This window comes from Cyprinus carpio, chromosome B24 (assembly GCF_018340385.1).
Source record: "Cyprinus carpio isolate SPL01 chromosome B24, ASM1834038v1, whole genome shotgun sequence".
Lineage (NCBI taxonomy): Eukaryota > Metazoa > Chordata > Actinopteri > Cypriniformes > Cyprinidae > Cyprinus > Cyprinus carpio.
In genome coordinates this window covers 5,304,292-5,322,704 of record NC_056620.1, presented here as the reverse complement: position 1 = coordinate 5,322,704, position 18,413 = coordinate 5,304,292, and the positions used below count along the sequence as shown (strand labels likewise).

General features: G+C 37.1%; 1 protein-coding gene across 1 annotated transcript in view; it reads left to right on the top strand.

The window, feature by feature from the left end:
* LOC109050412 (myosin-IIIb) overlaps positions 1-18,413 on the top strand; it is an 81,710-nt gene that overhangs the window by 31,663 nt on the left and 31,634 nt on the right. The window contains 4 exon segments of the mRNA XM_042752053.1: positions 5,564-5,640; positions 9,324-9,469; positions 16,218-16,283; positions 16,606-16,761. Of these exon segments, the coding sequence (XP_042607987.1) occupies positions 5,564-5,640; positions 9,324-9,469; positions 16,218-16,283; positions 16,606-16,761 (445 nt within the window).

Here is an 18,413-nt window from a genome sequence, read left to right as displayed (position 1 = left end):
TTTGGCTGCGCCAAATTTGTACCTTAATTCCAAAAATAGACGAGCATTCAAATCAAGGTGGCAGCTGGCTTGACCGAGTGTTCGCAGATGACGGCTCACTTGACCGGGGCCTTAACCCCGTCCCTTAAAATTGCCATGTCACTCATGCTTATCACATCGGTCACATCACATTTCCTAAGTCACCATAGTTTGTCAGTACAGTCAGTAACTTAGCAGATTGAAAAATTAGTATCTCTTTGCAGTCCAATACACAACATTGTGGTGGTGGCTTGAGTCTGTTGAATGGTGATTTAAAGCTACAGTACATTGTTTCTAAGTTGATGAGACGCAATGCTATAAAGTAAATAAACAATGTCCCCGTCTTTTACTCTCATGGAATTTACTGTATAATGCAGAATTTCACAGAATTTGTCATATTTTTGATGAATAAATAAAAACAGGTCAATACACTTAAATCAAATTGCGATATAGACTAGTGACTGTGAATATTAAACTGCGAAAAGACAATTTAAATATGAATTCTCTTAATTCAAGTTATATACATTTTGCTCTATTTGTGTTTATAGTTATTTATAATAAGTGAAGTGAAGTTTACCGTTTAGTGCACTGATGTCAGACTCATTTTGGATAATAAAGTTTATAGGTGATTCCAAGTGCCCAGCGAGGGAGAGGGGGCCTGGGACGTGGGGGGCCCGAGTCAGTGATGTCATACAGCTGTCATACAAGTACAAGTTTTTTTTGTCTCTCTCTCTCTCTCTCTCTCTCTCCCATCTCTCTCTCTCTCTCTCTCTCTCTCTCTGTTTGAGTATACAAAATGGACTTGTCATTGTTTCAACATAGACTAAACATTCTCATAAACACCCCAGTGCTCAAAATATATGGTTTTCAAATCTGCATAATTTAACATGAAGCATTTACATAAGAAGCGCATGCAGAGTGGCTGATTAGTGTTAATGCAGCCGCATAAATGCAAAATTGTAATGTGGCATTAGAGCATGACACAAAGACATGTCTTAAAGGTCTTTAAGGCTTTAAAGGTCTCATGAAAAATCTTACATTTGTAGCTTTTAGCTGAGGCTATATGTTAATGTATCTCTAAAGGCTGACAAAATAGACTTTCAACAGATATACATATTTAAAATGTGCTATCTTTCTCTTGGACCAAAACTATTGATGACACATTCTACCTCTCAGGGTTGTATATACTATAAGAACTTACATAATCCCAAGTTTTTCATTAGTAACTATCCTGAGCTGTGACATTAAAGTAACCTGACTAAATAAAGTCTAAACACAAGGCCCTGGAGTGTTCTCTCCTGATCCAAACAAATCATTCCCAATTTGCGTATCATTTATGTAACCTTAATAACCAAATCATGTACCCTGTCTTCGTTTCAGACAGGGCTTGAAGGACACTGCATTCATATGGAGTAGAACAATCATATTTTATACCAATATGCTGTCAAATGTCCTGAACCTAAAAAATGAATGCCATACCTATTGTTTCTTAAAAATACAACATATTTCACGTAATCTTTCTTTCGTGTATGGTATTTTTTGCATGTTTTTCTATTTTCCAGATTGCTATGTTACAGCAACTAGCTTGTTAGTTGATGTTATCAAAGTGTGAAAAGCCAGTTATCAATAAGGCCAATTCAGCTAAAAAGGTAAAGAGAGGCAGTGTTATGTTTTAAATATAGTTAAGAGGTAGTTAGTTAGGCTTGGCATGTAAAACACTTCAGCTATGATTATATTCACAATACAGCAAATCATTGAGGGTCTAATAGTTATAATAATACATAACAATAGACAGAAAATACATATATATATATTTCAGAAGGTATTGCTTGAGGCCTTAACCTAAACATATAGTGAAAGCAGGAAATTAAATCTTTTCTATTCTCTGTCTGCATCAAACCACGCAAACCTCTCTTAAACGTCGCTCTGTTTACCCTGTCAATCTAATTTTTCCAAAAAGAGTGCATTTGTTGAGTGCTTGGTCGGAGACATGCTGGGGGCGATATCTGTCTCCCACTGTCAGGAATGGAGTCACGGCGAGTGGGTGGCTGTTGGACCATGGCTGTATGCAGAGGTTCCACGTGCCCACGTTTCAGAGAGCTCCGAGTCACGCAGGGCTAATGCGTTATCCGTGTGAAGGGGCTCACGCTATGCTGAGCAGATAAAGCCCCCACACTGACTCATCTGAACGAAGAAAAAAAAAAAAAAAAAGCATTTATTAGACAAAAAGAGCAAGGGGGTGGAGGATGCTTTAGTGGCTTTGTCATGAATATTCTAATTGCCAGTGTTATCTCTGATGATTATTAAGACTGGCCCCGGGGCCCCATGCAGATCTAATGTAGCAGAAAGGGAACAGCCGCAGGAGACTGTTTAGTGCTGTGTGTGTGTGTGTGTGTGTGTGTGTGTGTGTGTGTTTAACTGTTATTCTTCAATACGTCTATTGTCTGTTGTCCATTTACAGCCCACAGCATACGTGAATCCATGTTTCTGTATTTGTCTCTGGTGTAGTGGGGATTTAATGTGTTTGTGAGTCTTGTGAATGCAACGAATCCTTTTTGACACTGCCAAGAATGGGTTGTTTACTGGTGATTCAACAGCTCTAATCCGATCAGAAACTGATGAAAGATTCCTGTAGAAACATTCTAAATATGAATCATGTGTTCATAGTTAAATTTAGCAGTCCGACACAATCTACTCTAATCTAAACATTTCAGATTCTATGTGACTTACAGATTTTAGTGGAATGTGTGTTTCTTCACAGCAGAAATCCAATTTTCTAATATCTTGTTTCCAAGGAAAAAATATTTACATATACTGAAGTTTGTGCTTAGAACAAATGACACTAGATTTGCATTTTCTGAAGGAAAAGAATAGTGGAATGGTTTAGCTATTTAGCCGTGGCGGATTATAGATATTTACATAGAAGCAAAATAGAAAAGACCAGTCGCAATTCAGTATGCAAACAGATATAAGGAAGACCAATCAGATTTCAAATGTAAGTATTATGATGATATCATTGATGTTGGTGAAATTTCTCTTAAAGCAAGTATTAGACTTTCAAAATTCAGTCTTGAATTACTTAAAAATAATAGCATTTACAACTAATATCATTCATTTAATAATAAGAATACGGATAAGAATAGTAAAAATGAAAATGTCAAACTTATCTCAGTCAAATGTCAAATCTATCATATTCACATCAAGAAAATTAGGTTAGTAGACTGTGTGTTCCAATCCCTAAAGTTTTGGTTTCTGCAAATTTTGCCAAACCAAAACCAGTTATTTCAATAGAAACTACTTGAGGGCAAAGGAGTTCCTCAGATAGCTCTCCCAAGCTGCTTGGTTTGAGTTCTGTGTGATCTGTGTGACATCTTTTCCTGCAAATTTGACCTCACCATAAAAGCTAAACTTGTACTGTGAAAAGTGGTAACCTGCCATTGTTATTTCAAAATTTACTTCTACTTGATTTAACCTATATTAAGTAGTTTTTGGTGATACAAATGAATACATTTACATTGTAAATTGTTAACCAGTGATAGTAAAAAATATTTTTTACTTAAATAAATCCCATTTCCAATTCAATTCCAATTCATCTTTTTTTGTCATTGTAAATAGACATACATTGAAATTATAGACTTTCCAACGTATACAGCAAAAGAAAAATAGAAAGAAGTGATAAATATAAAGTAAAGTGCACAGATGTTATTGTCATTAATGCATGCTCTTGAATATCAAGAATGTGTTGTAGTGTGTTTTTTCAGCTCAGAGTTCAGTAGGGTAACAGCTTTTGGATAAAAACTGTTCATGAATCTTGTGGTGCGTGTTTTAATGGACCTATAGTGTTTTCCAGAGGGTAGCAGTTCAAACAGATGATGGGCGGGATTATGTGAATCCTTTAGAATGTTGTGTGTTTTCTTCAGGCAACGTGTAATGAATATGTCTTCCAGGGCAGGTAACTGTTGGTTTGTGATGTTCTCTGCAGTCTTTGTGACTCTCTGCAGAGTTAATTTACTGTTACTTCTTTTAGTTTACCATTTTTCAGTGATGTTTAACACTAACCACTCTCTTGTATATCCTTGCAAGCACCATTCTTTCCTTCAGTCAAGTAAAATTCTTACATAATTTAGCTTCTTATGTAAATTGTGCTCATTTTAAGGAATAGTTGACCCCCCCAAAAATCAGAAACTTCTTCCTTTTCTCTCCATCATGTCTTTAAAACCCATATGACTTATAGCATAATGTCCATTCTGCTTTTACAGTGACAGTGAACAGCTCTTAAAGGGGTCCTTTGATGCTACTAAACAGAACATTATTTTGTGTATTTGGTGTAATGAAATGTGTTTATGCAGTTTAAGGTTAAAAAAAAAATAATAATTATTTTCCACATACTGTACATTATTGTTTCTCCTCTATGCCCCGCCTTCTGAAACGCGTCGAATTTTACAAAGCTCATCTCTCTGAAAAGCGAGGTGTGCTGTGATTGGCCAGCTATCCAGCATGTTGTGATTGGCCGAATGCCTCAAGCGTGTGATGGAAATGTTACGCCTCTTAACATATTGTAATGCTTTGTCCTGCCGGAGTGACGAGGCATAAACATAAAACCCATTATAAACGTGATATAAACATGATTTCTAGTCGTGTCTTCTTTTGGAAGGCTAAACAAAGTAGTTTCACTTTCTCAATGAAACAGCGTCACACACCGCAACCTTGAGTGAGCAGAAGTAGGCGGCTTGAGGCGGATTCTACGAAGGAGCATACCTTGTGCTTGCGGCAACCACATGTGACGACCCCGGGCTGGACTCCGCTTCGTCCACGGTGAAAGCCCATTCTGCGATCCACAGTGCAAAGTTGATGTATTTCCTCAACGACCAGCACGGATCAGCTCCAGGCATGACGAAGCGGATATCTTCCTCTTTTGGAAGGCCAAACAAAGTCGTTTCGCTTTCACAGTGAAACACACAGCGTCTATACGTCATGGCGGCGGCGGCAACAACAGTACTACAATGAGAATAAAAGGTACACCTTCTTTTTTTGCGTGAACATCTGTGCAATGCTATGCAAATCTTCCCACATACTGACGTAGATATGTGGAGGAGTGTTAGAATGAGCCGTTTTAGGAGAGCGTGGATGAGTGTTAACTTTTATAAAGAATATCTCTTTGGAATTGAGACTTTAGTCTTTGCAACTTTACAGATCTTTTTTATTTACCAAGAGCTTGTAACACTCCAAAGAGAAAGGAAAATTTGAAATCGCATCATATGACCCCTTTAAATAGGATTTTCAAGTCAAGATTTTATGTAAATAATGACTTAGTCTCAGTCAGAAGGCTCATGGGTCAGTGCTGGGTTACTACTGTATGATCACTGCATCCAAGACAACACATTCTTTTTTCTTTGTGACTCTTGAATATTCAAATTGTGTTTCCATTGCCACTCGGCTAGTTCAGACAATCCAAAGACCTTCCTTGTATCCAGAGGCCATCCATTAAATCTGTACGGATAACTGCCTTACATGATGCTTTGTTGGTGTTTCTTCCTCTCATCAGGGGTATCGGCCCAACTTACAAACACCCGGCTACGGAGGAACACTTCAGTCGGAACGCCCTTCTGGATGGCCCCTGAGGTAGGACCGTTGGCAAGTAGTTTGCAAAGCATGGAGGTGACATTGTGGGCTGCATATGTTTTCGTTTACTTCATTTTTCCATAAGATTTCCATATGAGACAGGCGAGGAGGACTACAGCTCTGAAGTTGTTTTGAGAGTCGTAGTCAACATTTTCATATGACTCAAGGGTAGAGGCTTACGTGCCTCAATTTGTCCTAGGTGTCAATACAATCAAAACACAAACAGAGATTCATTATTAGGTCATTTTAGATTTCTAAACATCTGTGGGGAACACTGTGGGTTCATTTCTGGACTAACTGCATGGAATAAATACTAAAGACGCTGGACAATTTATTTGTTTTTCTAATTCTGAGGTAAGACCACATGCATTCCATTCTGCGGTTTTCTGTCCACATAAGGTTTATGGCACAATATTAAAGGTTAATGTAGAGGTATAAAATGTTTTTTTTTTGTTTTGTTTTTTAAATGGAGAAATAAGTTTTTGATTATTTATTCCTTCACAAAAAGGCATGTTTTTATTAGCAGCTCATTTGCTTAGATTATAGTAGATTTATATTTCTCTCATCCCTGCTCAGTCTCTCTCTCTTTCTCTCTCTCTCTTAAATTATATTTCTGTCTTCTATATTTTTAAAAATATAAAATCAACATGCTTTTAGTTTGTGTAATATTCTTATGCATTTTCTGTATTATTAAACTATTATTATTCTACACTATAAGGTGCCCAGTTGCAGTTGCTTTTGTAGTATTACAACTAGAGATGCTCTGATTGCAGTTTTCCTGGTCAATTCCGATTTCTTATTTTTTTATTCTGTTTTTCATTCTATGAACTAAAACTGACAGCATATACAAACAAAAAAACGAATTTTTCAATGCAAGAAAGAAAGAAAGAAAAGAAAAAAAGAAAGTTTACTTACAGTCCCCTACAGTTTACTTTGGCCCTACTCGTATTACAAATTGCGAACTTTGTCTTCTTCACTCACGGTGGCCAGTGATCGGTGCATTTCTAATTACAACGTACTGTAAAACAAAAATGATAATAATGTAATTAGATAGTGAAAGAATGCTTTATTTTTTAGAATGTCTTTACCAGGATAGACTCTCTTTGAATTTAATTTAATTCCAATTCAGTTTTCCAACTGATGAACTGAAAAGGGAGAGACTTCTTAATTCTTCTTCTAAATTCTTTAATTGACATATTATTTCTATTCCCATTTTTTATGTTAACATACTGTATACATTCTTTACTACAAAATACATCAAGTGCATGTAAGCATTTAATTTGTGTAATTTCTTAAAGGGATACTCCACCCCAAAATGAAAATTTTGTCATTAATCACTTACCCCCATGTCGTTCCAAACCCGTAAAAGTGCCGTTTGTCTTCAGAACACAATTTAAGATATTTTGGATGAAAACCGGGAGGCTTGAGACTGTCCCATAGACTGCCAAGTAAACAGCAGTGTCAAGGTCCATAAAAGGTATGAAAGTCGTCTTCAGAATACTCCATCTGCCATCAGACATGCAATCTGGGTTATATGAAGGGACGGGAACAATTTTTGTAAGCGAAGAAAACAAAAGAGATAAAGAAAGAAAGAATGAAAGAAAGAAAGAAAGAAAGAAAGAAAGAAAGAAAGAAAGAGATAAAGAAAGAAAGAATGAAAGAAAGAAAGAAAGAAAGAAAGAAAGAAAGAAAGAAAGAAAGAATGAATTAATTTATGCGCATTTTCCCCTAACCTTATTAAATGTATTTTTCATCTTTCACATCAACTTCTTACATTTTTTCAGTTAGTTAGAATAATAAGGCACTGTAGATTTGTTACCCTTCCAATTAAATCAGTATTAACAAAATCTGTCTTTGTGCTGCAGAGGAAACAAAAGCATTAGCTGTATTTACACAGACTGTTTGATGAACCAGAGGTGGCATAAATAATGTGATAAGATTAATGTTTGAAATATTTTTTGAACATGCAAATAAGAAATGTTGGTAAAAAAAAAATTAAAAAAAATAAATAAATAAATAAATAATGCTTTAAATATGAAACCACCAGTAGGTGGCGGCAAATGGTTGTTTTAATGTGAGTCATTTAGTAATTCATTCAACTGATTCATTCAAATTGATGATTAATTCAGAAGGCAAGTGGCCTAATGGGTTACTGAATCATTGACTCACTCAATTCGTTAAATCCCAAAAATAGGGATTCATTTAGTAGGGAAACAGAGACACACATCAGTTCTGCTGTGGCTTTGGAACTATTTTCTTTTGTGAAATTAAGCAAAAACAGTCAATAGTATTGTGTCTAAAGTGTAAGTCACTTCATTTCAACTTTTTTTGGACTGCCATTGTATAAAATCAGTGTCACATTGCAATTATGCTGATATTCGGGGAAACGTGTTGCTTACCTATTTTTTTTTTTTTTTTTTTTTTTTTCACTGAAGTATGCATCTGTAACTTTCTTTGAGTTACTTTGTGTGCAGTTGCGCTCATTTATTTTGATTTCTGCACTGCGTGCTCTGTGTTTCCCCTACAGTTTACTTTGGCCCTACTCGTATTACAAATTGCAAACTTTGTCTTCTTCACTCACGGTGGCCAGTTGATCGGTGCATTTCTAATTACAACTTACTGTAAAACAAAAATAATTATAATATAATTATATAGTGAAAGAATGCTTTATTTCGTAGAATGTCTTTACCAGGATCGACTCTCTTTGAATTGAATTTAATTCCAATTCAGTATTCCAAATGATGAACTGAAAGGGAGACACTTCTTAAATTCTGAAAAGAATTAAATTCTTTTATTGACATATTTATTGACATATTATTAGAAATATTAATATTATTTCTATTCCCATTTTTTATGTAAACAATTTTAATTGCATACTGTATACATTCTTTACTACAAAATACATAAAGTGCATGTTAGCATTTAATTTGTGTAATTTCTTAAAGGGATACTCCACCCCAAAATGAAAATTTTGTCATTAATCACTTACCCTCATGTTGTTCCAAACCCCTAAAAATGTGTTTCGTCTTCAGAAAACAAAAATAACGACTTTATTCAATAATCCCTTTGTCAACGGTCTCCTCTGTGTCACTCCATATCACCGTATGCTGTGTATGCTCTTCTGTGTCATCCACGCCACCTTGTGAATTATTGAATAAAGTCGTTATTTTTGTTTTCTTCACTTACAAAAAGTTCCCGTTGCTTCATATAACCCAGATTGCACGTCTGATGGCAGATGGAGTATTCTGACGACGACTTTCATACTTTGTATGGACCTTGACACTGCTATTTACTTGGCAGTCTATGGGACAGTCTCAAGCCTCCCGGTTTACATCCAAAATATCTTAAATTGTGTTCCGAAGATGAACAGAGCTTTTACGGGTTTGGAACAACATGGGGGTAAGTGATTAATGACAAAATTTTCATTTTGGGGTGGAATATCTCTTTAAATATAGTTAACTCTTCCTAATACGCTGGAAAATGTATTTTAATATACAAATAATAAAAATGTGAATGTCATTTGTCAATGTCAGTCAGATTATAATCAATAAACATGGCAATAAAATTTGTGAAACATATTGTTCAACAGTGGAATTTCTGTGCTCTGGTGACACTGTTCAACAGTCAGTGTCCATTATAAACATTTGCAGTTCAGTAATGACTGTGTTTGTGTATTTGAGCAGGTCATCGCGTGTGAGCAGCAGCTGGACTCCACGTATGACGAGCGCTGTGACGTGTGGTCTCTGGGTATCACAGCCATAGAGCTTGGTGATGGAGACCCGCCCCTTGCTGATCTTCATCCAATGAGAGCTCTCTTCAAAATTCCAAGGTGATGCCCTTATTTAGGTGTGACACTTGTTGTACACAAACATTGATTTCCATGACTACTGTACAAAATATTCAAAAAGACCTCACAGTCCACAAGGTCAGGTTTGTGTCAGTTTTTGGAATAATTTGTGATTTTAGTATGCAGGCGGAAAGTACTGCTGCTTTTCTTGGGCCTTGGAGCTGTCAGAAGCCAGGCTGGTTTCATTCTTAGGTCTTTTTTTTAGTGCAGCTTTAATGTACTGTACATCAGTTTCTTGAAATGCGTGTATCTTTGTGGACACAAGAAACAGAGCAAGCAATTTTTGTCTCCATTCTCTCCATCCACCTGTCTGAAGGTGAAATGTGATTGTTTACTTTTTTCAGGCTCAGAACAGAAACTGTTATCACTAGTGTCATCTTGATGGTGCAGCACTTTTGTGTTATAATACACCTCTCACACACACACAGAGCATCCTTCCACTGAGCGCTGTGCTGTCAGAGCAGTGGTGTTCTGACTGCAGTCAGTGATGGGGGTGGTGGGTATAATCACAGAGCGGTGTGGTTATGTTTGTGACTGCTCATGTACACACCGCAGGCTGTCTTTGTTGGGTCTCTCTCGTGTTCTCTTTCCTTCTTATTAGAAAAAACACACTTTACACCCCCCACACCCATCCAGACTGAGAATAAGCAATGCATTGTGACAAAACTGGAACACAGCCATTAGAATCTCAAATCAGAAAATCAAAATATTTCACTTAAGATTTATTTTGAAATGTATTTTTATATTTAGATCTACATTATTATTAAAATGTTTTTCAAAGTCTCACCAAAGCTGCATTTATTAAAAAAAAAAAAAAAATACATCATCAACATTATCAAAAAATACATTTAAAATAGTTATATTGTAAAATATTATTACAATTTAAAATAAATATTTTGTACTTTAATATATTTTAAATATATTTTACCATTTGATTCTTTGATAAACAGAAACAAAAATATTTTGTAACATTATAAATATCTTTTTATTGTCACTTTTGATAATTTTAATGCATTCTTGCTGAATAAAAGTATTTCAGGGTCTTATTATATTTTTTTTACGTATAAGTATATTTTAGGTTACATATTAATATTAAAATGTATATAAAAATGTATTTATTTATTTAAATGGGTCATTGGATGCCCAATTTCCACAAGTTGATATGATTCATTAGGGTCTTAATGAAAATTCTGTAACAGTTTGGTTCAAATTTCTCAATAACAGTGTAAAAAACACTTTTTTTTTTACCGTCAAAAACAGCTCTTTTCAGAGCAAGCCGTTTTGTAGCATTTTCCTTTAAATGCAAATTAGCTCTGCTGACCCCGCCCCTCTCTTTCAAGCTGCTCTCAGAGAAGCTGTTTACTTTAGCCGCATTCATCATGGAACTTGCTAATTAGCACATTATTAGGCAAGCTTTCAGCTCAAACTGCTTGTAAAAGTGTATGCAGTATCTGATGACCCCTTTAAAAAATAAATGTAGACTATAAAATTAGATATTTGAGACAACTTTTTGTTGATAAATCACTCTCACAATTAGCCAGGTTTGAACTTGTGTCTCTTATGTTGAATGATTTTGCCTCGGGTAGAATCAGAGGAGATCTGGAATGACTCTGACGCTGTAGGGTTCGAGAGCTGGTATGTGCTCAGTGAACGGTACTAGGCCAGTGGCACATGCTGATGACATATTAAGTGTTACATTTGTGTGACCCAGATTAGGCCAGACTAAGCCTCAAGCCCTGGGCACAACACGTCCGCGTTCAGCCCCCCTGCCACCAACAGACAGGAATACACACATTTAGCCAGCGGACAGGAGCTGAGGGCCAAAATAAACTAGAAATAAACACATCCAGTGAGAGAGATGATACATAATCTGAAGATGCTACAGACATGTAAATGGATGAAATTTAGTCAAAACTCTCAGTAACTGTTTAATAAATCTCTTCCAGTTATCAGTGCTTTAACATATAACAACATTAAAGGTATGACAATTCTTCCATTAAAATATAAATACTTTATACGGTGGAAGCCTGTTTCTGCCACAGAATGATAATAATGATAATAATAATAATAATAATAACAACAATTATAATAAACTAATAAATCAATAAAAACCCATTTGTGACTTTTTAATCTCATATTTTTTTCTTGCAATCCTGAGAGATATAAACTTAAAAAATTAAAGGTCTCAATTACCTTTTTTTCATAGTGGAAACAAATAAAAATTGTGAGAATTGTGAGATATAAACTAAATGTCAGAAAGTCAGTCACAATTCTGTTTTATCTTGCATTTAAAAATTTTTGTGAGAATAAAAAAAAAAAAAAAATTTATGTATGTATGTACCGTATGAATTTATTTTTGTGTTTGTTTCTGTGGTGGAATAGGGCTTCCATATAATTTAGCAAGGATTCATTAATCACGATCAAAATTAAGTAAAAATAATAATAATAATATTACAAGAGATATTTTATTTCAAATAAATGCTGTTCTTTTGACATTTTTATACATCACGGATGTATATTTTCAGCATCATTACTGCAGTCTTCTTCAGTGTCACGTGATCCTTCAGAAATCATTCTAATATGCTGATTTTCTCCTCAAGAGAAATTATTATCGTTGTTGAACAGTGTTGCTGCTTAGATAGTAATAATATTTCACAACATTTCAGTATTTTGATCAAATAAATGCAGCCTTGGTGAGCATAAGAGACTCCCTTCAAAAACATTAAAAAAATCTTACCAACCCCAGTCCTTTGAATGGTTATGTACTATCTGGTGCTTTTATTAGTGACATATGACTTACCAGAACAAAACACATCCCAGCCCACGTTATTGTTGTTGTCTTGTGGATTTTGAATGCTGTGCTCTTATCAATGTGCTTTCAATTGCAGAAGACTTGTTGTTTTCATCTGTAATCTTTTATTTTTTGCTGCTGCATTTTCCGATAAGGATGCACTTTAATAGTCCAAGCGTTTCTCCAGCCGTTTCTATGTAAGCGTCTGACAACCGCTGTTTGTGTGGGGTGCAGCGTGTGATAAGCAGAGATGTATGCCCCCCATTAGGGTAATTAATCGCTGTCAGTGGCACAGAGCGTGCTCCTGACGCGCTAGCCGTTGGGCTGGAGTACACCTCCTCAACCCTGCTCTCCCTCTGCTAATAGCCCCCTTCACCAGGACACCAAATGATGGCTAATTAGCTCTATTGTTCCACAGCAGGGAACGCTTGTCAGGTCCTCTGGGACACCGTTAAGTGTCTATCTGCTTACTTATCTACATTTACAGGGAAAAGCTTTTTGGCAGCCTTCACGGACAAAGCTTTCTCACATGAGCACAAATTCACTGAAAATGTCACTTTCACTCTTGCAACCTTAAACAGGGATAGCTGTCACTATTTTTACCTCATTGAATATTTCTTAGCCTTTTTTCTCTCTCTCTTTATAGTCACAAACTTTAATATCTTCACTACAAAACCATATTAAATATTTCCACTGTTATTACAAAGAAAAAAATAGACTGCAGTGGGGCATGTTGTCACTCCATTTGAGATAAATTGTAAAAAATGGAAACTGGCTGTTTATTGGCATGGATTGAAGAATGATAAATAATAATAATAATTATAACAACAACAACAACAATATGAATAATATTGTACCTAAAGTAACAAACAGGCCATGTTTCATAACATACTGTATATCTATTTAAAGTGTATTATAGGCTATAGTGGCTTTCCAACTAAATTTAAAAAAGCACAGACTAAAATAATCAAACATCAAAAAACATCACATACAAACAAACATACATAAAGTAATTACTGGATTTAAAAAAAATAAAATTAAAAAATCCAATAATATTGTGACAACATTCCTCAACTTGAAATTTATGAAAAATAATTGTTTATTGTACGAAAGATTAACTACTCTTTTGTGTGCTAGCTGTCTGAAACCAACATTGAGAACCACTAGAGAAAACCAAAATATTACATTTGTATGATTCATATAGACCCAATACATTTTTCAAATTAGGAGCATGTTTTCCACCATAATAAAACCTCTATAGTTTTTACTTTTGAAAATAAAAAAAGAAAATAAGGCAGCTATTGAGAAATACTGATATATTGCATTTGTTAAATTAAATAATTGTCAGGATTATGGACTTATCTGTGTGTGTTTTTGCCCCTGTTACCCAGTTTTGTCTACCATTGATTGTGTTAATTTGATCCCAGGTGTGTCTCGTTCTTCCCCAATTGTCCTGTCTTTAAAAACCCTAGTCTATTCAATTCTTTTTTGTCGGGTCTACTTGTTACGTTGATGTGTCTTCCTGCTGTCGCCTGCATTGATATTCCCTGTGTTCCATGGATTAAAGCCTGTTTCGTGTACTCGTGCCTCCTGTGTGCTTCCTAAGTAACATAGTGTGACAGAAGACCTGACCCACAACAGTTTATTGTGTGTCTCCCCTCCATTTGTTTTCCGTTTTTTTCCGAATTCCTCCTCCTCCTCCTGCTGGAGCAGGGGGGCATACGCTCGAGGGTCATACCAGACTGTTTCTGGCCATAGCCTATCTTACCACCTACCCAGACGACGCACTCTGCTCGTTCTATGATGCCAGCCTCAACCCCGCATGCAGAGTGCCGTCGTCTGAAGATGGCCCTCGAGCGGATTTCGCTGCCTTCGTGAAGTGGATTCTGGTGAGAAATGGATCGCCATTCACCATTGGCCCAGAGGAGGATCTCGCCGAATCCACTCCAGCCCCAGTGCACAGCCCACCATCTACCTACGGTGCGGAGCATCAGACTGAGCCCACCGATGATGGAGAGCCCATTACTGCCGCGATCAATGAGCCGGGGCAATGTGGAGCGACTGAGTGGAGGATCGCCCCGGATATGGAGCCCAACCCATCAGACCAGGTGCGTGAGCTGGCTACAGTGCCCACTTCAAGGGAGAGAGCCATGGACGGTGTGAGTGTGGAATGGAGCTCCACCCACTGCATTGTGGCTGAGGGTGAGCCAAGTATGGAGCACGATTGGTGCCAAAACCGGAAGGGGGATCTGATAGACTGGCAGTCTGAACTGGAGACCGAACTGCCCCCTCTCCTCTCTCCCTTGTCTCCGCTGGTCCTGTCCAGCCCTCCTTTGTCCTTTGATCCCTCGTCCAGCCCTTCGGTGGGGCTGGGGGCTTCTGGGCCTCCAGTGCCTGTTCCTAGAAAGTGTCCTCCAGTACCTGCTCCTAGAAAGTGCCCTAAAATGTCCGCCCCTTGAAAATAAACACCCTCCCACCCGCTCCAGCCTCCTCCACCGCTGTCGTCTGGCAGCCCCTCTGCTAGCCCTCAGCCCACGATCAGTGCGATGCGACCCCCGTGAGACGGCCATTCTCCAGCGTCGTCAGAGTATCCCTCACCTCCAGCCTCCAAGGCCCGGACTCCACCTCAGCCCGTAGGCCCAGCAGCTCCACCACGGCTCCTAGCTCCCTAACCTTAACTGCCAACCATCTATCCGTCAGCTCCACCGGGCTTCCTCGTCCCTCCGGCTCCACCTTGGTCGGGCATCGACCCCCCCCATCGCCTCTGGACTTCTCTCCACTGGCTGCACCTAGTTGCTCCGTCCCACCAGCTCCACCTTGGTACTCAGTCTCTCTGGCTCCGCCGTGGATCTCTGGAAATCTGCTTCGTTCGCCAGAGCCCTCAGCTCCACCCTGGCCCCCCGGATCCTCGGCATCCCCCTGTCTTGTTGACTCTCTGTCTCCACCTTGGGCTCCTCCTCCACCTGCTCCGCCGTCATTAGTCGGCCCCCTGGAGTCGGCGGGCCATTCCTCCTCCATGGCTCCCCCCCACCGTCGGCTCCACCTTGGGCCACTGTTATGGCTGCGGCCTGGGGCCTGCTATGTTCTTCCTGCTCTGGGCTCCTCCTGTCTTCTCCCTGGCTCCTCCCTCCATCGTCTCCAGGCGAGGGGGCATTATGTCAGAATTATGAACTTGTCTATGTGTGTTTTTGCCCATGTGACCCAGTTTTGTCTTCCATTGATTTTGTTAATTTGATCCCAGGTGTGTCTCTTTCTTCCCCAGTTATCCTGCATTTAAAAACCCTAGTCTATTCAGTTCTTGTTTGTCGGGTCTACTCGTTACGTTGATTACGTTCCTGCTGTCTCCTGCATTGATATTCCCTGTGTTCCATGGATTAAAGCCTGTTTCGTATTCTTGTGCCTCCTGCGTGCTTCCTAAGTAGAATATTGTGACAGAAATGAGGTAAAATAAAATTACTTTACAATACAGTAGTATTATTGTAATGTATTTCTTTGATTAGTTCAGTTTTTATAATGTAAAAAAAGCAGATTTTTAATAATAATTTAAATAGCAAAATTCATACAACCTTACCTTCACATTGTGGAAATACAAACAGGAGACAGAACACGAGCGCAGTGCTAAATACTGCTGGAGCTATATAATTCTGAATTACAGTTCTTCCATAAGTGACAACTTGCCGCAGTCTCTTTTATAGCATATGCAGGTATGCAGTTTGGTATATATACAATTTTCTTTCTGCATACTTTATATGGTCTGTGCTTGAAATGATTCATCTAAACAACAGATGATTTTAGGCAGTAATCTAATAATCTTATCAAGTAAGTGAAAGGAGTGCCTTTTTCCTTTGAAATGAATTGGATCAATTTGCTGTGAGTGGTTGTCTCCTCATTGCTCTCTCACACTTTTCTTTGTCTGTTTAAATGTTTTTCTCCATACAGAAATCCTCCACCCACCCTACACCAACCAGAGCTCTGGTCAATCGATTTTAATGATTTTCTATGCAAGTGAGTAAAGCAGGTTTGTAATTATATGTACAGCATTGGCAAATACAAAGTTTGCTGGTTGTTTTGTTCGTTTTTCTTTTTGACACTGATTTTGTAGGTTAATTACTCTCATAAAGAGCCATGCCTCAGTGTCTCATAATGCCTCGTAATACTCTGATTATCCTCCTGCTGTTTTACCAGAACATTTTTCGTAACCGAATTCATCTCAACAACCTTTAGCTTGTTTGTGTTTTTCCTCAATCTGGTCCTTATCAGTTGCTATTTGATGTGATATCTTGGACATTTTAACACAAATTCTCCCATTCGATTGTGTCCCCTTCAGGTGTCTGATAAAGGATTTTGAGCTCAGGCCCAGTGTGTTTGACCTTCTTCAGCATGTCTTCATCAAACAGATTGTGGGCCGAGAGAAGACGCTGCAGATGCAGCTGATGGAGTTAATTGACCTCAACCAACAAATAGGCGTTATTGAGAAAACAAGGTAGTTCTATTGGAGGGCACCCTTGGTAAATATGAGCAAAGTTGGCTATAAAAATAAATCTGCATTGTTTTATTCTTTTGATCTTTCATTAAAGAAAATTCACAAAATTCTAACCTATCATTGAAGTAAAACAATTCAAAATGGGAAGAAAATCTCATGATGAAATAAATGTTTTTCTTCAATGCATATTTGCCACAATTATTGGCACCCCTAGAAATTCTTATGAGTAAATTGTCTCTGAAGTATATTCCCATTCATATTTATTTTTTTTAAGCACACCAGGGTGACTAGGAGCATGAAATTGTCCAGCCATGACTTCTTGTTCCACAGGATTTTAAATATGAGGAAGACAAAGGTCAATTTCACCTAATCATCCATCAAAGAAAAAAACCTAAAGCACTAAAAAACCTCATTTCCACCATCAGGGCAATAATTAAGAGATTTTAATCAACTAAAGATGTAACAAATCCGCTGGAAGAGGACATGTGTCTATATCATCCTAATGCACTATTTATTTATTTATTTATTTATTTTTTACAGCTTCCTTTGCGCATATTAACCAAGGGTTAAATAAAGGGTTACCAATTTATAAATAACTCAAAACTCAAGAATAAGTCCTCTGTAATCAGTCTTGAAAGCCAGAGATACATCAGAATTACTTATATTTTTAAAACTTTCATAAACACGTTCATAAAAATATAAGGATCTCTGCTGACTGCAGTGCTAGCCATTATAGCAGCACCATGTAAAACCCTGCTATGCTTCTAAGATATTAACTTTATTTTTATCATTAAAGCCATCTTGGAATATCTGAAAGGAGAGACAGTGATTACATGATACCAGGTATAATAAATTCAATTCACACAGTCACATAGATCAGATCGAATCTACTTCCTGTGGATGTAGCAGTAGCAGTAGCAGCTTCCTGTCCAGATCATATGTTGTGGTTACTTCCCTTGCAGCTTTCCCAAAAGTGTTGATTGTGTACCCAATGGTGTGTTTTTGTGATTCATAGAATGTTGTTAGGCAGCTCATTTTTGCAGCTTTAGTGTATAATACCAGTATCATTAAGAATATATGTTGTTCTTTTCTTGGCTCTGTAATTAATAATCTTAAGCGTGCTTAGGATGTAGGGTTTATTCAAGAGTGACTGTTTTAACCCTCTGGTGTTAATGTAATTAATTTATTAATGTAACATATTTTTGTTTTATAATATTTTTTTTTTCTTTTGTATTTTGAGATAATTTCATGTTATGAATATTTATGCAATGGTTTTTTTTTTCATATTGACAATAATAAAATTATGTATTTTTAAATTACTTTTCAATTAATGTAGTATTGCCTTTAAAATCCAGTTTTTGACACCAGAATCGTGCCATCTGATGGGAATAAAATAAGAAAAACATCTGCAATGCCATGGTTTAGCCCATGGATTCCTATATAGCTCTATATACAGTATAATGACAATACATTCTCTAATTGTTTATAGACATAAAATAATTGTTTTTTATAAAGTTGTGGGTTTAGATATATATTTAGACATTCTCAAAACCGACAACTTTTTGTAAAGATGTAGATATTTTTTTTTTTTTTTTTTTTTTAAATGTTGATTTGAAGCATCAGATTTTGAATTATTATTACTACAGTCAAAC